Genomic DNA, 27,743 nt, shown 5'->3' on the forward strand with positions numbered 1-27,743 from the left:
AACTCGGAGTTACTCAACAGCATTCATTCTCTCGTTTCCCATCCGGGCTTCAGAAAAATCAATGCAGGCAGTAGTAGGTATGAAGAAGGAGGCTGCACATCTATCCCTACTGCAGGGTTGTTTTTTTTTTACTGCAGTAGTAAACTACTCTGTAGGGCCCTCGCCTCCTCCCAGTTGCATAAGTCACTGAAAAAAAATTATGGGCTCAACATAACTTCTACTACTGAGCAGAAATACACTCAAAGCAGGAGTATATTCAGTGGTGAGATTGTCAGGATTCATTATTTAGGAAGTTTGCATACAAATATTTTAATGTATAGCATTATTTTTTTCTGCTCAGTAAGAACTAAATTATCTGCCATATGCGAATCTCTCTAAGGGTCGTGGTAAAACAAGCTGGTGTTGGCTGTGCAAAGAAATCTTGAGCCAGGAGATCTTGGAATATTAAAACGCTGCAATATCTTTTGTTTAAGTGAAATCTGTCAGCATGTTGCTTCCTCTGGTGAGATCAGTATAAGCGATGACTGTGATATGTTACATCTGTCTTTTGACGCTTTTAATTTGAAGCAAAAAAGGAAGTGGTTCTCAAATAATAAGACTGTGCATTAGACTGACTGACAAAAAGCGGATCTTTTAAAATGATTATTGTCTCTACTTCAAAATCTACTTTTTAAAGTTTAAACTTAAATTTGCTTGACAGTGAACAAACTCTTTAAACACAGTTCTGAGATTTGTGAAACATTTATTTTCTTTAGGGAAACATAAAAATGTTTTTAAAGCCTTTTTGGCTTTGGGGTCATCTTAGAGATCAGCATAACATTATATGAACACTCCTGGACTTAAATATTCTGTGCTGTTAAATTCTTTGGAACCCTGATAGCGATTTGCAAAGTCTTTATGCTGATTTTTGTATTGGCTCATCTTATGAGAGTGAGACAGTGAGCCACGCATTTTCTTAAGAAAATGTTCTTATCATGGCTTTTGACCTTGCTTGCAGATGAGCCATTTCTGGATGTGGCCACCTACAACCTCATCTCATCTCACGTCTAGTTGGAAGAATGCCACATATACCTTTGTCAGTCTTTGACTTTTGCTTTGGTTGGGCCATAAATGTCAATATATTCACCGTTGTGTAACTTCGCATGCAGCATAAGCCGCTCCGTCAGCAGTGCTCCAGATCTCAGCATCTTCTAGGTAAATGTCAGACACCAGATGAGGTGCAAAGGAGGGAAGAATCATTAGCCGTGTCTGAGAGACAGGATGCGTGAACTTCATTAGCAGTCATAAGGTCACAAACAGTAGGCCGACTCCACTCCACCGCCTCTGAATGTGTGATGGACTGGCTCAGAGGGCCACCATGCCCACGCCCCTGGTGTTCCCATTACTCGTGATTCAGGCGTGCCTTTTTCTACGGTATGTTCAGAGAACGCACACACTATGACTGTCTTCGTCTAAATTCCTTTGCTCCAGATGAGACCAGCTCCCTCTCAGCCTTCTGCACAAAGCTTGAGTTCTAAAACATGAAAATTAAATGAGCTTTACAGTTTTTAATAAGAAGTGTTCAAATATCCAATCAGATACTTTACCAGAAGCTTGCTAACTGATAAAAAAGTGCCTGGTGGCTCAGCAACCTACTAGTGATACAAGAGTTTTAAATAAGTCAATATTGATTATTAGACAGGTTAATTGTTTTGATTATCTGAAGTACTGCGAAACTGGTGGTGGGATCTTTCCTGTTTTATCAACAGTATTCACTCCACAGCATTGTATTTTTAAGCAGTTATGAGGCACGGTGGAGAAACCGGAAACTGCTGCTGTGCAATTTTCTCAACTTGTTGTTGCTAGGTAACCAAAGAGTGAGTGAGTGAATTGATGCCACCAACTGTTTTTAGCTCATCATGAGAAGTTGAGCAGCTAAAGCCTTTCCTCTGCCTACATCTCCCAGAATACTGTGGGGCTCTGGATTGGAGTTCAGTGAAATTATTCAACTGATATTTTCTACTAGAATAAAATAATCAGTTCAGTTCAAATAAAGATTTATGTAATACAATTCTTTCACACTTAATAAAAAAGACTCAAGTGTATCATTAGAAGACCAAATTAAATATGACATTCATATCCACAATTAGCGTACGAAAACATCTGTGTCTAACAATAAAGATGGGTAAAAGAATACTGAACTAAGATTTTGATGTGCTGACATTCCCTCTGATTATTCTTTATTCTTTTGTAATGTCCAACATTTTTCTACGTTTTCACAACGAAAATGTGCAACTAATAAACAGAAAAATTAAAAAGACACATTTTCAGAATAAGCTAGGTGTAATGTAACTTACACGGGTTGTGTGTGAGAGCCCTCTCTGGTGATAACGCCCTCCTTGTCCATCAGCATTTGTCTGAATGTGCTCACTTTCTGTCGGATCTCCTCCTCTGTGTACCTGAAGGCATCAAAAACAGAAGTTACACAAAAAATACATATTTAACTATTATTTACAGTTTTGAATGGTGAGCTCATAAGCAACGACTTTTACTAACAGTAATGATTGCAGCTCAAGCATCGGGAAATGTCGTCCAACATATTTGCCAGATGCTTCCGTGGTAGTCGTCACATCTCCTGCTTCCACACGGAGCCACGAAAAATGCCAAAGATTTCTGTTTCACCAATAACTGAGTTCTGCTAAATAATGTTGATGAGTCACTGCTGTCCCCTTCTGTCCCTGGCCTGCACAGCGTGTCATGTTTTATTCTGAGGAGTTCTCCACAATCCACACAGACTAAAGAAAACCACTGCAGATGTACACAAGAAGATTTCTACCTATTAAAGGTTGAAGGCGAGTTGTGGGTGCCATAGAATTAAAAAAATTATTATTTATGGGCGTGCTGCGGTGGCGTAGGGGATAGCACAACCCACATTTGGAGGCCTTGAGTCCTTGACGCGGCCGTCGCGGGTTCGATTCCCGGACCTGGCCGTCATTTGCCACATGTCTTCCCCCCTTCCTGTCAGCCTACTGTCATATAAGGGACACTAGAGCCCACAAAAGCATCCCCTGGAGGGGAAAAAAAAAAAAAAAAGATTATTTATATTGCAGTTTCATTGAGTGAAAAGAATAACAAGTAAATAGTTGTTGGTAAATACAATCCATCTATGCAACCTTGAGCTACATTTTTATTTTCTAAGATGGTGTGTTACCACAGCAACCTGCTCAATACAGAGCTTATATGATTAAATTGTCAACAGGACCATAACTCAGCTTAATGTGTTGCATTTTGGACATTTTAGCTCATTATTCTTCTCACTAAAAATTTCTATATAACCAAGCATCAGTGTGTTAAACACCTATTTGCCCAAAAGTACATTCAAACCTTTGGGCAAATGAAAGTTGCCCAAAGCTTTTACTTTGGGTATATAAGATAAAACTGGCTATCGGTAAGCATATCAATAGCCAATTTCAATATAGCTATTGACATTTCTAAAATGTCCAATAGCCATGTGCATTCACTGAGAACAGACTCTTCAAGCTTTTTTGTTTTTAGAAAAGCTTGAAAGAAGCATATTAATCCTATGTCTTAAGTACACATGATATTCTGCACCAAAATTATACACTGAACTTCTTTTTTTTAGGGATTCATGTAATGGGAAAAGTATAAATCAACTTGGTCATCCTGGGAGCTGTGAAGTTTGATGTAGGGTCATGAATAATTCAGATGTAAGCTGTGTGAGCTGAACTTTGAAGTCGCCCTGAAAGAGTTGCACATCATTGCCTTTAGCAGGTATTGGATCTGTGTTTGTTCTGTTCCCTGGTTGAAGCAGACAGGAAGCCCTCCTGATTCTGGTTCCTTTAGATGCATGTTGGGTTAGATGGCAGTTCGCCTCTGAACAGTTCATTGTGCAGGACCAGAACTGCAATCAAGCAGAGATCCAATTTAAAATTTTAAAGATGCATGATGTCCAGATATAAATGTCAAATGTACTCATACCCCCACATGAAGAATCCCTCAAACGTCAAATCTGTGACACCTTTCAGCCTCCATCCATCTTTATATCAACTAATCAACCTCCCTGTCACTGAGTCATGGCCAGTGTCAGTTCTTAACCAGATATAGCATTTTACATACATTTCCTAATTATGCCGTACTACATAATCCTAACAAAACTCATCGGAGACCGGGGTTTTAACTTGTAGCTAACATTTTTGCACAGGAAAGTTCTGCAAAAGTGCGATAAGTATAGTACATTGGAAAGGATTTCACAGATATATTGGAGCCATATATCTGTGAGTCCTATTAGCTGACTTGGAAATTAACCAGCATCTCGTATCTGCATAGAAACAGCATTAATCTGAGGGGTGGTTGTTTTTCCCAGGATGCAGCAGTGGATACCTGGTAGCTATTGGCACAATGGCAAGGTGGAGAGTGAGATTAAGAGAAGGGTGATGGCCATCAGAAATAGCTGAGAGACATTTCAGCTGAGAGGAAGCGGGACGGTGTGACGGCTACGTCCGGTCCAGCTGTGTAACAATCTCTCAGCTCAGCAGCTGTCAGCTCAGCACAACAGAGAGCCCAGACCAACACTTTATATTCATGGCTTTCTGTTCACAGTGCAGGAGCCATCACCATACATTAGCTAAAGCTCTGCAGCAGTCGCCCTGCTCCGTCAGATGTTTCTCTGTGGATCGAAGAAGGGTACACAATGCTGAATATTTAACTCATTGGTTCTGGCCAAACACTTAACATGTCTGTGAGATTTCTGCCTTTACGTTGTAAGGCTTTAAGCATTTGCAAACAGCACTGTGAGCAACAGCCCATCAGAAGCAAAGATAGGGTTTGTGGAGTTTGTTGACATGCAGTCAACAGAATCCGTTTCCTCTTATCCTCCTCTCTCCTGCTCAAGTGCTTCATTCTAAACAATGACGTTCAGGGTTGTGTGAGACAAACAGAAAGTTTTGTGCGTTTATACTAGCAAAACCTACCGGATTTAAATGGAGGCCCCAACAGCTGAAACCATTTAAATACATTCGCTGTATAAAAAGAGAAATCTAAATTTCTCTCTGACTGTCGAACATTTAATTAGACTAAACCTTTCCTGTTCTAACTCAGGAAGGGGCACAGTTGGGTAGTAACAAGTTATGTTTATTTGAGAAACTTTTTGGGGGAAAAAAGGAGTATTTTTACTATGCTGTACCTTTTAAATTTCTGGATAGTCTACCCACTGTGACCAACTTCACTGGATGGAGAACAAGCTTGTTTTAACCAAAAATTCACCAGACAGAGACACACATCTGTAGTCTTTGTTAAGTTTAATATATTTTATATTGAAAGAAAATGAGTTTGAAAAAATATTTTGTAATTATTTTTATGAATTAATATTATTTTTAAAAAACCTCTACTTCTCCACATAACTTTAAATGTTGCTCCAACTACTGATGTAATTTGGGAATATTAAATGATTGATGTTTTGATCAGTTACTCAGTACTTAAGTAGTGTTTTTCCATAAGACTTTTAATTTAGTTTTTACTTTTCCTTGAGCTAAATATGTTGAAGCAGTGATCCTCTTACTTCAGTACAATTTATGGGTAGTCTACCAACATAACTTTCATGGAAATGACCTGTCATCATACTGTTCAGGAAGGAAACGGGTTTAGTGTCTCAGACACAAACATGCTTTGATGCAAAATGTTTCTGGCTGCAGCATCATGGGAGTTGAAGTTTGGGAGCAAGTAGTTCTCCCATGCAGAGCCTACATTAACATTGATCACAAAGTGGCTAAAGGTCAACAAAGTCAATGTTTTGGACTGGGTGCCCGTCCTAAAGGCCTGATCTAATGCCATAGAGAATTGATGGGCAAAGCTGAAAAGGTGTGTATGATCTAGACGGCCTACAAACCTGACTCAGATTCACAGTTTCTGTCTGAACTGATGTGAGAAGCTCGTGGAACAATACCTAAAGTGTTCAACCCATATTGTATAGTTTAAATGGAGAAAAATAGATTATATGTCTGTCTATACGGCATTTTCAAACATCTACTTTCCCCTGTACAAGCCGGTAGGATCTTGGGAGCATTTCAAATAAAGTTAGACAGAAAAACACACTGAGCTCTAAATTAACTTGAGTAAATGGCCACATATGGATGTTTGTCAGATGCTATTAGGATATGCTCCCTGAATCAACACATCTCTCCAGTGCATGTTTAATTAGCACTTTTTTTTAGCAATAAAGGTATCCACTTCCCCCCAAATGTGCCATCTGTTCTGCTCTGAAAATGAGCAATCGTTCCCAACAAAATCACATACTGTAAATCAGTAAAATATCTAACTGCTCGTGTCACCAGTGTATTTTAAAATGGTGTAAGTACCTCAAAGGAATTTAGTAATTTTACAGAGGCCAAATAAACGATTCAAGTCTCCAGGAATTTGGAAGGACGCTGATCTGAGAGAGGTCTTCTGTGCCTCTGTAGCCATGAAGAATTACCACGATTAAAGAACTTGATTAGTGTAATTAGACATCCTAGAGCGCCCACAGATTTTCCCCATTAACTCCCAATCCAGAAAAATGAATAGTTGAGGCCTCCAGACCGTTCTTATGATAATAGGCATCGATTCGAGGAGTGTGGGGCAAGCTTGCGCTCATTCAAACTGCCAGAGCCTGTCTGCGATTGAAGTCTGATAAGCTATTCTCTGCAAGCTGTCCCCAGACACGGCTGTGCACCTATGAGATTCTGAAAGCATCAGCTGTAGTTAGCGAGGCTGAAAAGCTCTGGGAACATGGGAAGCCAAATCCAACCACCCCCGTATTTCTATTTCATGGATAGAATTAAAACGACCTGCCGAGCGCTACAGTAAAACGGTTTAACTCTCAAGTGGAGAGGATTTTCAATTGATGCTCTCCACACTCATAGATTTTCTAGTAAGATAACAGACCCTGGGCAGACCTGACAGAGAAGGTAGCAAAGGAGGCGCTCTCCCTTTAGAAAGCTGCCGTCTTCACCTTGCCAACAGTGCAAGCTGATCAATAGCTTGGGCTACACTGTCTACAGATTCCGACTGTTCATCTTTCCTAAGACCTCCTTTAATAAAACAACTGACAACCGTTTTGTCTAGCATTGCCCTTTTTTTTTTACTGTCCAGGGTACTTTGTGGTGACAAAATGGTTCTTTCTTTTTGAGAAAAACTCCAGTAAAACCTTCAGTCTTTGAGAAAACTAGCTCCTCAGTTTCTGACGCAGGTTTTAGTATGGAAGAAAACCTCCATTAGGGCAGAGACAACTATTTGCTCTGGCATCAAAGACTCTGAAAGCAGCCTTCTTAATAAGATCTGGACTTCTCACTTGTCAGTTGTTCTCACATGTCTCTAAAGCAATATTCAGCTATTCTGTTATATGTCTGCTTGTATGGATAGACTATCTCTTTTTATACTGTTGTGTATCATAATGTTCCTATCCTATGCAAAGTAAGACATCTATGAGGTGTTTTGTTTAGGGAATACACCAATAGTCCATAACTCTGTTCAATCCATCAGTCAAAAATGTAAACGGTATGGCACTACTGCAAACCTGATAAGACATAGATGTCCCTTAACTCAGGGTGGCGCATGGTGTTGGTGGCATGATGCTGTGTTTTTAGTAGGGACAAGGAAGCTGGTCAGAGTTACTACAAAAGACTTAACACTTGATTTCACCTTCCAGTGGGACAATGCAGCCTGCAGGTTAGCTCATCAAAGAGCTGGGGAAACGGTTGGCACACTGCAGGAGTTCAAACCATGAACATTCATTAAGTCTCAATCAGCAGATAAAAACACCCTTTAAATAATCTGGTCCTGCACATGAGGGGGAACTGCGGAGTTAGTGGGCCATGTCTTCAACACAAAATGCCACGCTTTGTTTACCACCTTGTAGTCAGCATGTTGTCGTGTCCGGGGGACGAACACGACAACATGTCCCTGGGTTATGTTCTTCCTTGCACAGATCGTATCGTGCTCCTCCAACCAGACGTCTTTTATAAATGGCCTAATGTATGCAACCTTCAGTCATATTTAATCTGCATTAATGGCAGTATTGCCAGCAGCCGCGAAGCACTCAGTGCACAAATGAATGGGAGATGCTGCCAGGCTTTAGAGAGCTAAATGAACAGACTGCTTTAATCGCAGAGCCAGTTTAATTGGCTCCCATGGTGAGGCCATCACTCATGACAGACCATTTATCCTGGTCGTCTCACAAGAGGGAAGCAGATTGGGGGTCCGCGAGGGAGGGGCTGTAAAGGGAAGAGGAGTGTGTCTTAAATAATGTGGCAGGCATCCAACTTGTCCCCAAACCCAGATCTTCACCAGGACCTCCATCAAAAGAAATACCAGGGGTGAGAAGAGGCTGAGTCTTCTGTCTCAACCCCTGAAAACACAACACAGCCTCCATTTCTATTATGCCTAATGTCTGGCACTGTTCTCCCTCTCTATCCCCATGTTTCATCCTTCTCTCTATCCCTTAATCCTGCGCACACACACTTTTATTTAAAGAGGCACATTAAAAACTGGAGAGGCAGGGGTATCCTTGCCGAGCCAAGCTGGCAAATGAGCATCCCCCTTTTCACTACGGCCTAACAAGACGAGCCGAGTCCATCCAGAGCTCGAACACTCTGCTAAGTAGTTGGAGTCCTTTCTGTGTGAAGCTGTGGAGCTGGTCAGCCAGGGTGTCTGGTCGGCTTGTATTCTGTCATCATTAGCCAAGCTTCTCTCTGCCACTGCAGTGTTTCACCAGACAGCATGGCTCTTTTACATCGTTCTAAACCCAGGAGCCAGAAAGGAGTGGACCTTGACAGATGGGGAAAGTGCAAGTCCCCCTTTAAGGCGCCCCCCTTCCCCCTCTTCTCAGGCAGCCTTAATGAGGCCCCATTGCCTGACGAGAGCATTCATGCTCAAGGAGGACGAGGACAAGTGAAATCAATGGACAAAAACCAAATCGAATCCACCACCACCCTTCTGTCGCTTCCCATATCTGTGTGTACCCTCTAAAAATGACTAATTAGCTTGACATTTATTCAATTATTAATTAATTCTCTCTTAATATATAGTAGGATTAGGCAGTATTCTATACTTGACAAATGTGACGGAAGGAAAATGTCCCGAGGCATCTGTGGGAAAGCAACCCTTTTCCACTAAGACAGGATCACAGGGCTCGTCATTAATTATGGACTCTGTCAGCATGTAGTTCAACTCCGAGCTGTGGTTATTTAAGCAGCACGGTGTGTGTGTGTGTGTGTGTGTGTGTGAGTGAATCCATCAGGGAGAAGTGCTGAAATAGTGGATTACGGCCGACTGCAGTCTCAAACATTTCCATGGTTCTTTCTTAGTTTGAGTTGGATGCCGAGATAACAACACCGCCCCGGTCGGCCATCGCTTCTCACCGACTGTCTCCAATGGCAACATCGCCAATTAACATTTGAAAATGTGGATGGTAATGTGATTCTCAAGAGTTGACAGTGCAGCATAATCCTATATATTAAAAAGGTCAAACGCAGAGCAAAAAAGGCATGTTGTTTTTTTTTGTTTTTGTTTTTTTTTAACCATTCCAGCATGTTTTTGTTTTTCTAGGGCCATGTTGGAGGCTAAAATGTTCTGAACACTGAGCATTGCAAGATTCCCTGATGTTTAGTGCCTATAAAACATATTCACCCTCTTAGATGTTTTACCCCTTCATTCTTTTCACAAATCAATCAAGATCAACAAAATGGTTTTTGTCATTGTCTTGCTGGAAAATAAATGTTCTCTGAAGCTGTAGTTCTCTTGCAGAAACAAATCGTCTTACCAGATTTCTTTATATTTTGTTGGGTTCATTTTACCTCCACTTACTCAGATTGTGAGAACGGACTGATGCAGGCAGATTTACACATAGGTCATGTTCCTTCATGTCTTGATGATGAATTTAACTGAACTCCAGTGATGTTTGGTATTTTTTTGTATCCATCCCCTGACTTGTACTTTTCAACAACATTTTCTCTGATTTTTTTGGAGTGTTTTTTCCCCCCAAACCTTCCGGACTCAGTCGTCTTTGTACTAGAATCACTTAAGACACACTCGCTGCACTCAGGTGATTTCCATTCCACTCATTGAGAGACTGCTTGCACTAATTGGCTGGACCTCTGTTGAGTTAGGTCAGTGATGTTAAAGGGGGGGAATATTAATGCAACCGCCGAGATCCACAGTTCATCTGGGGAAATTAGGCAACAGCACATTAATTGGCTGCTTCCAAATATTTGGCCTTTGTGGAAGAAGCCACCTTTTAAATTTTGCTAAAAGGCTGGAATAACTATCAAAGTCCAGATTTAAGTCCAAATGAAAATCTCTACCAAGATCTGATGTGGCAACTCAATATCGATCACATACATTTCTAATACAAGATGTTAAAGTTTGAAGCTGGTATGTGACATCATGACTTTCTAAAGAAGTAGAAGAGAAGGCGGTGATATCAGGACATGTGACTGCTGCTGATCATGAACATTGCCAGCTACGTGAACCCTGACCCTCTGGGCAAACAGGAAGCAGCACTATCTCTGCCAGCATAGGTATCAGAAGCATCTGAACAAATTTCCAATGCCAGTAAAGAAACCGTTACGCTTAAGTTTCAGGCAGACTCCCACAAGAAATAGTAGTGTCATTGCCAGCCATGTGTGGAATGTGTAAAAAGATTTTTTTAAGAAAAAAGAAAAGAAAAAAACAAAAAACTTGTGATAGCATTTTCATAGCAGGCACCTATAAATAAACACATGATAAAAAGAAATAGATGCAATGCACCATTTCCTTACAAACGCACTGTCCCTTGTGTTTACTTCACTCTACTGCAGTAATTTGCTTTTTTTTTTTTTACTTTCCTTCCTCTGTGAAGATGAAAATTAGTTTTGGCAGGTAACAGGGTCTGGATTTAATATTTTTGCTGCTCCTCGCGAATTCAACAACTGTTAAGAAATAGACCCGTCAGTGTCAGGTTCTCTGCTACGGCTTTCATCGCCTTGCACTCTTGTAATAACAGAGATGCGGAGGAAAGAGAAAACAACTAATTCTCTGAAAACACAAATGTCACTCAGAATCCAAACCTCCCTGCAAAACACACCGACACCGCAGGGAACAATATGCAACGTGAACAGAGCGGCGGAGGTGCTGAAGAAACAGTTTATTCTTCATAAGAAAATAAGTGTCCAGATGAGTTCCTCCATACGCGACCTTTATCGATCTACCCTTCAAAACATTTTCCCTGCTGTTTTGCTTTAACTAAGCTGCCTAAAACCTTTTAGACTTTAATCCACTTTGCTGTTGGAGCATTTCACAAATTACTTTGTTGCTTTAGTAAGTCGTGTGGGGAAATAGAAATAAAACATAATGCTAAGACTTAGATCATAAACAGATATTAAGGCCAGCTAAGCTCATGTTGGTAGTTTAGCAGGTGGTTAGCCTGAACTAAATAAGGGCAAACTGGGCACACGCCCAGGGGACCCATCGTCTTGATTAAACCCAGGAGAGCGCTAACGATTACGTAGCGGTGCAGCCCCGAGTTCTTTGCCAAGAATATTTACCTAATCTAAATCTAAAAATAAATAAATAAATAAGATCTCCCTACTGTTTTTGAATAGATAAACCTTAAAATGAATTTTTTGTAACCAAAATAACAGGAACAATTCGATTATAAAAGAAAAGTTCAATCAAATCACTCCTTTAAAAAGAATTTGTGACTAAGAACCTTTGTGCTGGAGGAGGGAGAGCATTAAGATACCAGAGAGATCCTGAAGGTTTCAGCTCACATCATCAGCTAAAAGACTTAAATGAGGAGATTTGCAGGATGGGAGAACTGCTACAACAATATTCCTGCTTGGTGCGTTTCTCCCAGTAGCATCTTCATCTCTGGAGAGTGATAGACTCGGACGTGCATGAGTGAAACGCTTTTCAGAGACTACTGAATGATGCTGTTTTTTTCTCTCTCACACTCTCAGATCCTCTCTTTCTTTTTCTCTCTCTCTCTAAATAAGAGCAGAACTCTGAACTCTGAACATAAATTTATTTATTTTTCCTTGGCTGAATTGGATTTAGGACTATTTCTTGTTCGGGACGAACTAACGTGTCAAACTTCTAAACATTTCATTTGATTCTGCGGTGGTTACATTGCTCATATTAATGGGAGCCGTATTGTCTGTCTGTTCATGGTTTTCACTGGAGCACACTGTAATTGTGAAAATAAATTTCAAAAGTTTCTTACAAATAAAAAGATCTGTGTAGCTTCTAATGTAATGGTTTTTATCTGTTTGAAAGATCAGGTTATTTAGTCATTGATAAACATAACAGGAATTATCTTCTGGTACATTTGGCCCATAATGGCTTCCTTTGTTATTTAAATACTTACAAAAATATAGGCGTAGTTAAAAATGCTCCATTGCATGAAGCAGCAGTCTCCTGTTTTCAATTCAGTTTATGAACACCGTTTGCAACATGGTTTATGAGCATTGCCATGCATTTATAGATCATTGGCTGATGTTCATAAATCCTGCACAAAACAATTATGCAAATTTGCATTGCAGCTAGGATCATAAAAACTGTTTAGTTACGGGAAATGACTAAGTTGCTGGTTGGCAATATAAACTAAATCCCACAATACTGTCTTTGGATGGCAATTTTTAAGACAAATAAATTCGAGAGTGTATTTCAAATGAGAGAATTACTACAATTCCTTCATCTTATTTTTGGTTTGTTTTGCAAACCTCCTACAGCACCAGTTCTGCATAACATTGACAGAAATCTTCACTGTTAACAGTGTTGGCAACTTCTAAAAGTCGTTTGGGACTCATCTACTCACCCCTGCTCCTCCATCATTTCTTGGAGCTCCATACATTTCAGCTCCACCCTCCTTTTCCGCTCGTGGTCCAAAATCTCTCTGTGTGGCTTCTTCAGCAGGACAGGCTCCAGTTTAAGCTCCTCGTCCTCCTCTGTCCCCACCTGGCCCTCCTCGGTTTTGGCCTGCAGCACCGCCATGACCGCTGGCCCTCCTGAACCTGCGGCTGTTCCAGGTTCAGTTCCAGGGACCACAGGTTGGGCCACTGCGTTTACACCATCTTTAGGTGACGGCATCCTTGTCGCGTCGTACATGACTGCTTAAATCTGTGGAGACAATGAGAAAAGCGAAGACATAAGTCCAGTGTAGTTTAGAAGTCACATGTTGCGCTGATGATCTGATGTTTATGAGAAATATCAGTTTGACTAAACAACCTATTAAGCAATATTTTATACATGCACAGTTTGTCCGCACAACAAAGACTCCAGGGAAACAACAACCTACAAATGTTTGGAGAATGTACGGGTGAAGAGGTTGGGATTTGATTCAAATGTCTTTGGACAGGCTGCAGAGCTTCTGCTTGAACTGAGCAGTGTACTCTGCAAACTTTGCACATGTCAGCTTTGAAATGATACCAAAAAAAATGAACGTCCAGAAAGAATGGGGGCATTGACTTGTGCTGCATGAGTCAACAACCCTGGAGCACAGGAAGACAGGTCAGGAAGGAAAGATCTGCTGGAGCATAATGAAACATGGTGTAAGACAAATGGCAGCAGGAAAAAGGTGAAAGAAGTATGGGAGTGGAGGATGAAGAAGGTTCACCAATACTGAACATGTAAGAAATAAACAAGTGACAGATGACTGTGTGACAGAATGAATGACTTTTGTTGAATATGATTTTTTTTTTTTTTTTCACCAATCCCTTTCTGGCTTGTTTGCTCATGAAGTGATGAAGCCGTCACTTCCATGTATAGAATAGCATCTGGTGCCAGTGCAGTGTGGCTCCTGCTCTGATCAAGATGGATTGTTCTTTTAAGGTCGGTGCAGGTACAGGTAGCAAGAGAGGTGGAGCTTTTCTGCACTGGAGTCTCAGATGACACCCGGCGTTGCTATTCCCCTTCCTCTTCTTCTACAACTGATAGCTTCATTTTTCACAAAGGAGATATAAAAACAGCCAGGAGATGTACTTCATCACTGTCAAACATGGAGGAGTCAAGAGAGGATGATGTCCAGAGCTTCAGGATGACAGTCTTTTCATCTATTTTGTGATGTAGGATCAGCCGGTTATGTGCTTTTGAGCTGCTCACGGTGGTTTTTGACTGGTCAATGAGGATGTGTTTGTGTTTTCAAGTGATGCGCCCCGCTAAACGATCTGTGGATGCGTGCGTGCGTAGCGACGCTGCTGTCGGCTGACGGAACAGGTGGCGGGACAGCAGGAGGTATCATCTCTGAATCTATAATACAGTAAATCAGCACTTAATATTCCGTGACAGCAGTCAGTCATGCACATACACTTGTCTGCGGCAAAAGAGAGCAGGAAAAAAAGAGCTCTCATTTATCGGGTGGGACCTTTAAGATGGCATTCGGGCAGACTGAAGTGCGGTAGAAAATCTGTGACAAACGTGAACAGATTTTTACATTTCTGTTCAATGAGAACGTCTCGTCTGCTAATGAAGTTTTGTGTCTTTAGAGGGAGTGTTTCTTAACAACTTACATGGGAAATGATCCTCTGAATGCAGCAGAGTGGGACTGGACTGGACACTTCAGGACAGTTTGTTCAGGGGTGTTAGAAAATTGTCTTGTTTTTTTATTTTGTTTTGTTTTCACAAAAATTGGGCTCAAAAAGGCAGTGGATCTTTCTGAGAACTTTGAAACCAAAGTGCTACCAAATGCCCTCTTAAAGGAATGAGCCAGTTTTCAAAAGTTAGGATGTCAGGAGCATTTTCAACTTTGTTCCTACAACCCTGATTCTCAGAACTTTGAGCTGTGTTAGCCAACTTATATGTTAGTTTGCATTTTATCTTAGATTTCAGTTCTGGACACTTGTGCAGACATCTGTTGATGTCCCCTGCAGTTTTCAGTAATGAAATGCCAATTTTATGTACCAGTAATCAGTCTCCCTTCCATTTTTGTCTGTATGTTCAGTCACTCCTTTTATCAGATTTTTCTCTTTGTAATGTCAGCTGCTTATGATCAGTCTATGACTCTGTGTGTGTTTTCATGTGTGGCTTGGTGAATGTCTCTAGTGTAAAAAAATCTTAGGTCCTACCCATTTTAACATCACTCGTGAACAGGACAGTAAGATGTTTGGACACGAGGGAACATGAGTCTACTATTGACTGGTTGAGATAGCATGGAGTCACTGACTAACTCAGGCTTTGAACAGATCCACTGCACATTGAAGGTCATGGCCTAATGACATCAGCAGAACCACAAAACAAAACTTCTCAAATCAAGCATTGTCCTCATCATGACTACATTTCCAGATTCTGCCCATAAACGCCACAAAAACCAAAAGGGGCGAGGGGCAACCCTGGCATAGTCCAACTGGAACGGGAATTAAGTTTGACTTTGTTCCTAGGATTGGTTGAACGAGAATTTGCCTCAGCATGATTGCCTCAGCAGTTCCACCAAGTTTAAAACGTGATCCGACCAGGATGACCCTCACACTGCTCTACCTGCATCAGAGGTAGGAATTAAAATTGTAATTTATTTTGAAGGGACGGCACACATTGATTAACATTTCGGTAAATGCACCACAATTGGCCAAAAGGCTGTTTTTAATTTCTTGCGCCTGGACAATGAGTAATTTGTCTTGCTAAAAACAAAGACAAAACAAGGTTAAAATCACGTGACTACAAAAATGTGTCATTAAATACAATCAGTAGAAACAGTTAATACAAAACAAAGGAAACTATAATACAATTATTATTCAGCCTAGTTTTCAACAAATTACTATAACAGTGTACACTTTTATGTATATTTTTGGCTGTTTTAAACGTTTGCACTTTGTTTATGACAAAAGCAACCAAATCATGTTATAAATGTACTTTTCTTAACTTTATGAAAAATACCCCAGTATTGTAAAGTTGTGGTATTTGTATTTAAGGTCACTGTACTACTTCTACGCTGTAAAAAAGCATTGTGAAGAATGTGTGTGTGTGTGTGTACACAAGTAACCAATATCTGATGCCCTGAGGTCAGCAAAAACTTAAGTCGGATCTGGATCGATATCTTAGAAAGGGGAGAGGAAGGACACAAATAATTAATTTCATGCAGGACATCACATCCTGGCCCGATGAATAAGCTGTAAGCAACAGATCCCACCATATGTGCCCATCCAACCGTTGCAAACAGGTTCCGCTGTAATGAGCAACGATGAAATGAAGATATCATCAGACAATTGGAGGCCACTTCTGCACAACAACAGATGTGGGCTCGACGCTGGTGTGTCACAGCGTGCCGTTTAACTCGAACGGCCTCATTACTATGTCCCACATTCATCTGTCTTTTTTCACGAGACACGGGAGGAGGAAACCGAAAATCTGTTTCCTTTCAAGTTGAAAGAAAAAGAAAATATGAGCAGGAAAAAAGCGAAACCACACAGTTAATTGTGTTAAAGTCCTCTGCGGGGGCTGAAGGTTATCTCCGGCTGCTGCAGTAATGCTCTTCTGCTATTATAATATCTTCTGCTGCGTGAGACAATCACACCATCTAACCATCCTTTACGAAACATGAAATTTTTTTCTCTCAATCGCCAAGTTTAACAATAAGCTATTTCATATCACATAGAGATAATATTACAGTTCAGTATTCAGTAGTCTGTTTGAGGATGAGGCGCTGATTGCTGTTCTGAATAAAAGATGGCCTCGTTGGATAAAAAGGCGGCGGCTGTGCTCAGCCTTTAGTTTCCCTCCCTGCTGCCGCGTCCGCGGCGAGTGACATCGCACCTCGGACGACAGAAACAAAGCCTGTAAATAACAGCCAGACGCAGTGGGTGTGCCAGGTGCCGTTCTTCAACCAAACGTTGAAGACTGGCTGTAATTTCCATTCAAGCATCGTGATCTTTCAATTACATGGTGGCTGGCAGCCCACGCAGTGCTGACTGATCTGATACACACAGCGGATGGATCACACACTTAAAACTCCATTAATAATGATAACAGTCACTGTGGTCATGAATGGCAAAAAAAATTTTAAAAATCTTAGACACATTAGAGAGCTAATGATGTATCAAGTTAAAATAACACGAGAGAGGAAATTGCCTATACTTGCGCCATGGTGTTTTGTTTTTCTTTTTAAATGGGGGAATAATCGTTAGCATCAATTACAGGACATTATGTTATGTGGCTAAAGACAGAAACTTGTTGATCTGGAATCAAGGGTGCGTGTCTATCACAGCACTGAATTTAAAAGATTTGTTACAAAAAGATTTATTTTCTCTTCAAACCTTCAGACGAATGGTCCTTAAACAATTAATCGGATTAATTGTGATTAATCGATTCTTGAAATAATTTAGTAAATCATTAATCGTCCACGGGAGAAAACAATCTCTGAAAAAGGCCATTTGCTGAAAGTACAACACGCTCAGAGCAGTAATTAAGGCAAAACTGTACAAAAAATATTTACATTTAGCATTTAAGATAGAAACCCTCTCTATGTGTAAATACACACCCTTTGCTGGAAATGATCAAGTGGACACTAAAGAGTGTTGTTATTGCATTTTGCACAATAAAATGTTTATTTTATTATTTACAAAAGGGATTTAATTATTTGTTTATTTGCATTTTAAAATTTTATAAATATAAAGCATCATTGTAAACGTAAATGGTTAAACAAAAAAATGTGCCCATTTGTTCATCTGTTTAATCGATAAACCATCAGACTAATCAATAGAATAATCAGTTATTAAAATAATTTTTTATCAAGTAAACATAAAAGAGATGCTTTCCCTTCTGTCTACATAATGTTACAGGGAAAGGTGATAGGAGATCTACAAACTGCAACTAATGATGTTTGAAAGCTGTCGAGAGGTGGAACCAGGTCCAAATGTCTTAGACTAAATTCGAACAGGTCCAGAGGACTTCAAAGGTCCAACATTCACCATCTTGCTTTGAGCTGAACAAAAGCTAAATTTTGCCCAACATTACATATCCGTGATGGATTACAGGTGTTTAGAGTGGAGCTCGAGGCCCAACCCGAAGTAAACGCGACATATTCTAATCGGTTTAAATTACTTCCAGACATCTCACTTTGCACTCTGCTGGCTTGTTAGTGTAACTTCTCCTGGTTTTTGCTTTTGTTTAACATCTTCCAGCTCCATTTTGTCACTTGTTGTAACAGGGCGATGCAAATGCAAATCTTCTGGGATGTGTGATTGATGGAAACAAAGCAGGGAGGAACTGTGTGTGCATGCAGTTCTCTCCAACTGTTACAGCTTAATTAACTTCTTTCTTTCCTTCATGAACAGGGTAATCTACCTCCTCTATTTAGAATTTAGTAAGTAGATTAACACAACTTTATATTGTGCATTTTCATTTTGTTTCCACTGTGCTGTATCTTTTGCAAGCCTGAATTTCAGGTTGCGCTCCTCACTTTTTTTCCAAATTTTTAGACTTTTACCTGAAGGTTGAGAAGATTTCTGGTCACATATGAAAGAGAAACGCCAGCTAAAATAAAAGTTGCCATCCATTCAGTGATTTGGAGGCGACAGATGTCCGGCTCCAACCCTTCACTGTCAAACTCTTCCTCCCAAGAAACACTGAAGTCATTGTTTCTTGCAGAATAATATGACACAAAAAATATGGTTGCAGTCCTTCAGTAGAACTAGCTCCCTCTTTTTCACCACTCCATCTTGCTTCTACCTCCAAAGATTTAACTGTGGATAAATCGCTCAAATCATCACTGAAACCCTCATAACTTCCTGCTCTGCTGTGTACTCAGCCTTAGTGGTTTACTGTTTGATTTACCCTGAACAGCAACATTTTGCATTTATAGCATGCTGTGAGAAACATCTATTATTAAAAGCTTTTGTGAACACCGAATGAAACGGCAGTAATTCATCTTTTACATCATGTAAGTGGTTTTGTCCCTCAAAATTACCATGCAATAATTGTAAAATGCAACAGTCAGGAAGAAGTTTCCCAATGATGCATAATGTTCCTTCTCTGAACTGTTGGACCGGCTCCATCAGAGCTCCTCTGTGTTTACAGGAGGAAACCCTACGGCAGGCTTCTTTAAACAAAGAACGTATGTATGACCATCTGCACAGTAAGGGCTGTCCTGATGGACCTGCGTTTGTAAACACAGTTTGCTCTAAAAAAATAAGGAAAATAAAGATGGCAGTCAGAGATAGTAATGGATAAAGTCTGTGACTACACAGCAGATTTAGGAGTGCCATCCATGATGTAGACCTAAAGTCAAATGTCGCTGCTGCTTGCTGCAACAGTAGCGTCACATTTGAAATCATTTTGCTCCCATATTTTCCCTTTTTTGCCTGTTTATCTGTCTATTTTACATGGTGTCACTTTCCTCATCACCCCTCTCTCATAGGATGCTCGGTGTTGTGAACAATGACTCTGACGATTGAGCCTCATTCAGCGGTGAACGGCCCCTTGGCCATGATTACAGGGTGGCAGTAAAAGGGTTCTGACCTTAACAGAGACTTGCACGGTGAAGCTACAGAAGCCGTTTCTTCTGGATGCAACGTGTGCGCGCTCCCACCAAGTAAATCCCCCCCTCCTCTTTTCCTGTGCCTCCTATCTCCCACTTTCCATTCTACCTTTCTTCTCTCTAAAATAATCGGCCCCTTTGCTGGAAACGTGTGTTTCGCTGTCAGCCTTTTGGCACCTGCAGGATTTGTTTAGCTCCCACAAGGTCACCGGTCTTTATTCCAAGCACGTTAGATTGCTGTTGGGTGCCAGGAAACAAACAGCCTCAACTGTTTTTTTGTTTTTTTTGTTTGTTTGTTTTTTTATTACCTCCCTCCACAGCTCCATTTTTTTTGTAGTGGTCAGATGCATGGTGCATACAAATTTGAGCAGGGAATCAAAACCGCAGATGTGCACTGTGACCTTTGGAGATGTTTGAATCTAAACACGCCATATCTGCTGCATATCAAACTATTCTTTTTTTTTGCATTTCTCATTACACAGAAACAACTTTTTCTTTTTTTTCTCCAAAGTGTTTTTGCGGCATTAGTGGCTTGTACTTTTGTGACAGTAGGCAGAGAGGAAAGCGGGTGAGGAGAGGGCGGAAGACATGCGGCAAAGGTCGTCGGGACCGGGAGTCGAACCCGCGACGTCCGGGTCGAGGACTAAGGCCTCCCTACGTGGGGCGTGCTAACCCCCCTGCGCCACCACAGCACGCCTCACAAACAGCTTTTTCTGATTTGGTTAATTCAGGAGCAGCTCATCATTTCTCCATTTACCTGACTCTAATGAAAAAAGCATGTTGGAATGAGATCCAATCGTGGTTGAAACGCGCTCCAGATGGAAGCCGGAAGCATTGTGGGGAATTGGTGCCGAATTCCTCTGGTGGCTTTTAGAACAGCAAACGCCTCTGAGCAAAAGCACTGCAGGCAATGTTGGGAGTCAGGGTAACAAAATAAAACATCTTGAATCAACATACCCACAATTAATTAGTGGAATCAGAGTGATACAGAGTGAGTGAGGGTAGAATAGTATTTAAAAACCTTTGATGCTTGTTGGGAAAAAACATGTCATTTTGGGTTGAAATACAGAGAAATCCCTTAAACTATTTTACTTTTTGTCATGTCACAACCACAAACTACAACAGTTATACAATCCAATAGACAAACACAGTCGGACATCAATCTAAATGACACGTGCTGTAGCTTTTGAAATTTCTTACAAATATAACAATGAAAAGTGTAACCTGCATTTGCATTCAGCCCCCACCGCCTCCCTGCTCCGCCCCGCCACGACCTGTCCATTATCATTCCTGCCAAATAGCCCAAGCTTAGTCACACCGGACGGAGAGCCTCTCTGAGCCGCAATTTTCAAGTATTTCCACAGATTCCCAATTGGATGTTGGTCTAGAATTTGACTGGGCCATTCAACCACACGGCTATACTTGGATGTTTGGTTGCATGTTCAGTGTTTACTATCCTGCTGGAAGACCAACCTAAAAACACCACACAAGCTTTGAGCTTCAAACTGATGGAATACATGCTCCACCTCAGATATGAAGCTATGCTCTTCTGACCCTGTAATTTATTCCGGCTGCCTTTGTAGTATAACTCCAGCCTATCACATAAACTCCAGTGAACTGCCATGTGCAGCGTCTCCTGGGAGAGATGATTACCATCAGAGTGCTCCTGATGTGATTAGAGGGGTCAGTGGCAGGGGATAGATGGGTTCAGCTCAGTCTCCGGCTGTCAAAACAAGAAACAGAGAAACACAACTTTGTCAATGCCCTCAGTGGAGGCCATTCGAACGGGGAGACCATCACACCGCCTTACCACTTCCAACTTATCTGCATTTCCCTCTCTAACCTTGTCTGTGTAATAGTTGTAAGAGCTTTGACTTTAATGCTATGTGCATTACATTCTTTGAAATACTCTAGAGAAAATCAACAATATCTTATTTTTTGTTATTGGAATTTAAAGTATTTAAAGTACATAAAACTGGCCAATTTTAAAACAGAACATCTAAAACTTTTTCTATTTTTGTGATTATTTTTAAGCTTTTATCCGTATTTAAATGTGTTATTTTTTCACATAAAAATGAAATAAAAAGTGTCATAAGGTGGGGCTTTGATTTGTATGGAAAATATTGCATGTTCCTAATGCTTTTGAAATATTTCTGCAGCCTCTAGCTAGAACAGACATCATCATATTGGTCAACATTTACTAAAAAAGAAAGAGATTTGTCTTTTTTCCCTTAATATGTATAGATTTTAGAGAAATTTTCCAGTTTTATCAATTTCTATTCTTGAAATTGGAAAAAGTGATTCTAACTTTGGTCAAACAAAATGATTTTTGGTCCCTTCATGTGAGATTTATAAAAAATGCAAGCACGCATTTCTAGGATATAACAAAGCTGGGTGACGCTGGGTGTCTCATAAGCTTTAATCAGACACATTTCTACATTTGTTTACTGTATATTTATGTAACTATGTGAAACTCTGATTTTCCTGTGATCGTAACGCCTTTCCTCAGCTAACTGTCAGACTGGTTGAGACTTTGTTGATCTACCTCCATTTTTAATTGCACATTTGTTACATCAATCGCAAGTCAAATAGTTGCATAGATTTTGTGTTTCAGAAGGGAAATCACTGAGGGAACTGTACATTTCTGCACCGAGTGCTAGGACGAAGTTTATCGTTGTCCTGTCATGAGACCGGGTCGATAGCTGTGGGACTCCTGATCAATTAACTGCAAACACAGACATGGATGGATGTGAAATCAAAATGTTTCGCTCAAATTGACATAGGGAAATTAATTTTGATTAACCTTAATTTAATTTGCTGCATTATGTCAAGAATCAATACCAGGTTGTTAACATAATAATAATGACCAGCATTCTAGAGCAGAAATGTGCATACGGACGCCAAGATAAGACTTTCAACGAGTGAACTAAACCTGCTTTCTCCCAGAGAGGAGCTTGATGTAAGAGAAATATCAATAACAAATGTGTGTGTTCTCTCAGTATAATAGAGGAGCTGCAGCCAACGGCATCTTCAATAATCTATACAGTCTGCTGCATGGAATAAAATTCATTTTCCAATAAAATAAACAGCATCTACCAGCAAGACATCACTCACTTCTATCCAGTTGAGCACAGGTTGTGATCGATCCTTTTTCAAAATATTTATTGACTCAAGCACGGTTCAGAACAAAACATCAGTGGGAAGTATTGCTAGAAATAAAATGTAGATACATTAAAGGTAGAGAGCATTTTAGGAATATTAGTATAAATGGCTGATTTAAATAACCTGCAGATATACACTAATGCGCAATGGGTTGGTACATCAGACTGAAATGGTGCGTTTATGAAATACAGGTAAGCTGGGATGAAATGGCAACATCGAGAAGTGTGTGGTAAAACTTAGGAAAACGGAGGAATTAGAGGTCTAAAATATCAATATCAGGTCGGGGTCAATATCTAATCAATGAAAGCGTGGTAAGATCATTACTTAAGTGTCATATTCCCTCTTGAACTTTTTTTTCATGTTTGCATTGAAGTTTCTCTACCTCCAAAGATTTTGTTTTGGTAATCATTTTTAGCACTTTCAAATGTTTGTTGTTTTTCTGTTGTTACTGTTTGTCATGTTAATGCTATTCAAGTATTTTGTTGACACCTGTAACTAAATCTGCCCTAGATTTGAACAAAAATAATTTAGAAGAAAAACAAACGAAAACAAAGAAATGTCAGAAGTTTGACAATACGTCAAACTTAAATTCAAAATATGCTGTCGGTATCGGTAACCGTCTCGGTATCAGCGATACCGGCCTTGTGTTTACTTGGTATCGGATTGGTGCCAACATATGCAGCATCACACACCTTTAATAGAAAGGATCCCGGCGTCTTTTAGCCTAAATAAAGTATTTCTACCTTTGGTTTGTCTTCTTACAACGTCTTTAAAATGTTTTCCTAGATAAACATCCGAAGACACTGTTTTGATATGGATGAAATCTTCCTCTTATCCACCTCCCCGCTGTTTGTCGGGCACAGAGCCAGTCAAAGTGGGAGCCGGCTGAATCGAGTCAATGCCTGCAGCAATCTGAAGCTAATCTTCAGACTGCTGCAGAGCTGAAATGAGGCTGTCCTCCTTTCTACCTGCCCAGACTGCTGCTGCTATTGAATTGACACAGCACTCAGGAGGACGGAGTGATCAGCTTCCTGATACGAAGTGATGGCTGTCAGTTTGCAGCAGACTGTCGGCCCCTGACGTTCTTCACCCGGGACGTACCTCTGAGACACCTGCAACAGAAGGAGCTTCACTTCTGCTCAGCACAGCGCCCACTGTCACCCCACATAACATCCGCCGTCTCCTAATTATGCCGAAACAACAGCAAAAGTCTCTCAAAACTTTCCAACAATGCCTGTTTCCCCCCCGAGGGAGAAAAATCTGCCAAGAATTGTTTTGCTGAGTGCAGCCAAAGGTTTGATGCTAAATGCAGGCGCAGTCTTCACCTAACAAGCACCGTCATCGCCAGCACACAGCAGCCTCGAAAACAGCTATGAAAATCTGTACGACGATATTTACCCTACCATGCAACTCCAAATTCTGCTTTACTTCAGATTTTGTTTCTAAAGCAGAATGGGTGATTTTTTATTTATTTTTGTGGCTAATCTGTTTTAATTGCTTGACCAGTCATATAAATATGATTTAGAGCTTGTTAAAAGGGCAGTTTAGTATAAAGTTCACATTTTTTAGCATTACGTCATGTTATAATGTCATTTCCTCATCAAAAACACACCTGAAGTGTTCCCATGATTCTTTCATGCACGTTTGAGAAATCCTTCAATTTCCCATGGCAACCATTCAGCTGTGCAAATCACCCTGGGGGGATCGAGGTGCAGCCCCTTCTCTTTTTAAGACGGTGGGAACAGTTTCCAAGTGACCGAACTCCTGCCCCGCACAGCATCCCTCCCCCACTCAGCTCCTCTAGGCTAGCCAGCAGCAATTAGCAAACACAAACACAAATAACTGCACATCTGCTGAGCTCATTATGTAAGCTACTTCTCAGTAAAAAGGTGGTTAAAAGTGTTGTTCAAGAGTTAGTAGAGGAGCGATGTTGGGATGACCTCCTAAAAGCAGAGTTTCATAAAAAGCAGGAGTTTTCAAAGAGGTAGAGGCTTGACTTCAAGATGTTAATAAAGTCAAATCGAATTTCTTTTAAATTATATTTGCTATATACAGCATTTTCATAAGTACTGAAGGTAACATAGTTACTTGATTGTGCTCTAAAATGCCACTAGATGCCTGAAAAATAAATAATACTGCATCTTGGTAGAGGCTCTGCTAAAAACAAGTGAGAAGAGACTTCGTCTGCAAGGTTTCCAAGCAGACGTGGTATGGTACTGTTATCACAATAACTGTATAGATATGTAGATACTTTAAAGCACTTTTTTTTTTTTTTTTTGTAAAACCAATACTACTTACACTTTTTTAATGAGGGATTCTTAAGTTTCTAAATAATTTTGCTAAACTCTTGTCTCATCTAATGAGCTCAATGAATGTCTGGTGAGTCCTGTAACTCACTTATTGCCCCGGAGAAGAGAATAAATGAGTGGCACCACTGCAGTCTGCACAGAGAAAAGCTGCTCCAAAGAGGCACCAGAGAGTACTGCTGCAGTAGTGCAATTCAGTTGTATTTCTGGCATTTCCCATTGAAATCATCTACACTTGTGAAAAATAACATAATATATCTTCCTTATTGTAAAAAATATATGCATATATGTTGAGGAGCAAAGTCATACAACAGACTCTGATTGTTTCTATGTAGCCATAACCGATTGCGGAGGCACAGCCCTTCAGATTAGTGAAGCTGTTATACTGTAATGCTCATCCACTGCTGGAGCGTAACATATGACTCAAACTGGAGCGCAGCCAGCAATGAATTTCAGTCCTTATTAAATCCGACGTGTTGACTGAGACGCTGCATCCTTATTTATAGCTACAGCATTGAGTGTCATGTTAATATCTACGGCTAACTCTGGCACTAATTGGATAAAGTCTTAACTTTGACATGTTTACAAGCTTAATCTTGGGGGGGGGGGGGGGGGGGGGTTATTTCTACTTAATTTAGTGAAAAACGGGGACACATTGTGGGAAGTGGAAGAACATTCAGAGCAGGGATAGCATAAAATGTGGAAATCAGAAGACAAACGGAACCAGAGAGCAGTCAAAATCAATACTTTTCTTTCGGGATGTTGTGTTGTGCTGATTAGGTTTACAGTAGGCAACAATCCACAGCTAAAACAATGTGCAAGTCAGTGGGAGTAGGAGATTTTAAACTGGTGGATTTCAGGTCAGAGAAGGGCAACCACACACCATTTATCAACAGAGTCTGCACACTTTGTAAAAAAAAAAATTATAAATAAAAAATCTGACTGCATGCCAGCTTTTGAAAAGATAAAATAACACCAGGATTCAACAGATAAAGGATAAAAGAATTACACAATATCTGATTAAAACCTCCCAAACTTTCCTAATAATAGCCATGATTAAACTTGGCGTACTCAAAATTATTTGTCATTATACAAGAAATTAAAATTTCAATCTGGCGCCCCAAATGTTCAAAATGTCTGCAAAGCACAATTGTTTAGTTTGTTGTTTTTAGAGGGTTTTTTTGTCTTTCATTAGGCTTTAACGCAAAGTTTCTAATCAATTATTTCCCCAAATCAATCCAGTTATATCATACAAACAAATTATAATGGCTTGAATAAAATATATATAATTTCTTTAGCCATACCAATGCATCTGTCGACCCTAAATCAACTTCCATGTTGGCTTCTGTTAAAACAGGCCTAATCCAACAACCCACCCAAGTTGCTAACCTGATATGCTAATGCAGACTGGCTGCATCTGGCCTGCTTTGAGAATTCTAGCTGGCTTATCGTTGCCCTCTGAGTCACGATGCTCACAGGTCAGGAATAATGAGCCTGCATGCTAATAAGGAAGCTTAAAGTGAGTACAGAGAACACTAAGGTCGTGCACTGACAAAATCACCAGGATTACTGGCCAAAGATATTTATCTCTTTGGGGATAAAAAAAGGATGAAAGGAAAGCGAACTGTTTACTAAGCAACACAAAGATGAGAAATAAAAGAAAAAAAAAAAAGTTTGTTTTTTTAGAAAACGTCAACAAAACAAAAGCAGGATTCACGGTTTACTGTTGGTGACGTTCACACATTACCTTTATAAAGTTAACCATGTTTGTCAGAGCTGAAGTACAGGACTGTCTTAACACGGCGCTAAACAGAGAGCAACATGCCAAGCTGTTAAGGTGAGAACGCTCAGGTCTGCAGGCACATTGAGGTAAACGGTCACACCGTAACACCTGGAACGCCAACAAAACTACCACAGCAGAGCCTGAGCATAAACAGCTGAAGCTGCGATTCCTTCTAATTAGAGAAAAGTTATCTATTCAGCAGAAAAGCTTAGGAAAGCAGTGAGCTGGTGCAGAACAATTGGAAAGAGTGCTGCGGAAAGACTCATTAGAAAGCTATTGTGTGAGATACAGAAGCCCAGCCCAGAGGAATCCCGTAAACGTTACGCTGTCACAAACCAAGGAGCCGTGGGGATGCTCTTAAAAATAAAAAATAAGGTGATGGATGTATTCACTGCAATTCAAAATTCTTCACACATGAAAGGTTTGAAAAATAGAGGACTGCTGGGGGAAAAGATAGCATGTCAGCCTGTAGTGTGAAAATCAGTCAGAAAAATTGCAAGCATCCATGATTTTTTTTATTTTTTATTCAGAGTCACAAACAATTTCATTCAGTCATATCTTTGAGTCAGAAAATGTAAAAATCTTGTTTTAGGCATAACTGAATCATAATCAGTCAGTTATTTGTTTTTCAGAGTAGCTGAACATTTTTAAAGTGACAATTCTGACAAAACAAAACATGGCAATACACATGACTGAAATTATGAAGAAAAATACTTTGTCAATATCCTTTTATGCATTCAAAAAGTATACAAAACAAAGAGAAACTTATTGACGATAAACGAATAAAATATTTCTGTCAACACAAAAAAATGAGGCTAAATGACTGGAGGGAAGAAAAATCCACCCATCCATCCAACTATTTATCCAGACACAGCCTGCACTAATTATTTCAAAATAAAACTGGATGGATACCAAAACTAACATCAGGGAGAAACAAATGTGGCAAGAATTGAATTACATTTTAGTCCAAAAAGAAAACTAAATTATACTTATAATCACTCAATAAATTTGACAAATC

The 27,743-nt window shown here is 40.1% G+C and overlaps 1 protein-coding gene across 3 annotated transcripts in view; it reads right to left on the reverse strand.

Annotated features, from left to right (window-relative positions):
• The window catches only part of srrm3 (serine/arginine repetitive matrix 3), an 88,918-nt gene that overhangs the window by 30,297 nt on the left and 30,878 nt on the right, over positions 1 to 27,743 (reverse strand). For all 3 annotated transcript variants that reach the window (XR_006372998.1, XM_044141416.1, XM_044141418.1), the window contains exons 2-3: positions 12,827 to 13,128; positions 2,337 to 2,438 (exon numbers count right to left, since the gene is read on the reverse strand). Coding sequence is in view for 2 of the 3 variants with exons in the window: in XM_044141416.1 (XP_043997351.1) it covers positions 2,337 to 2,438; positions 12,827 to 13,116 (392 nt within the window). In the remaining variant the exon portion in view is untranslated. The remainder of the gene's footprint in view (positions 1 to 2,336; positions 2,439 to 12,826; positions 13,129 to 27,743) is intronic.

This window comes from Gambusia affinis, linkage group LG15 (genome assembly GCF_019740435.1).
Source record: "Gambusia affinis linkage group LG15, SWU_Gaff_1.0, whole genome shotgun sequence".
Taxonomy (NCBI): Eukaryota; Metazoa; Chordata; class Actinopteri; order Cyprinodontiformes; family Poeciliidae; genus Gambusia; species Gambusia affinis.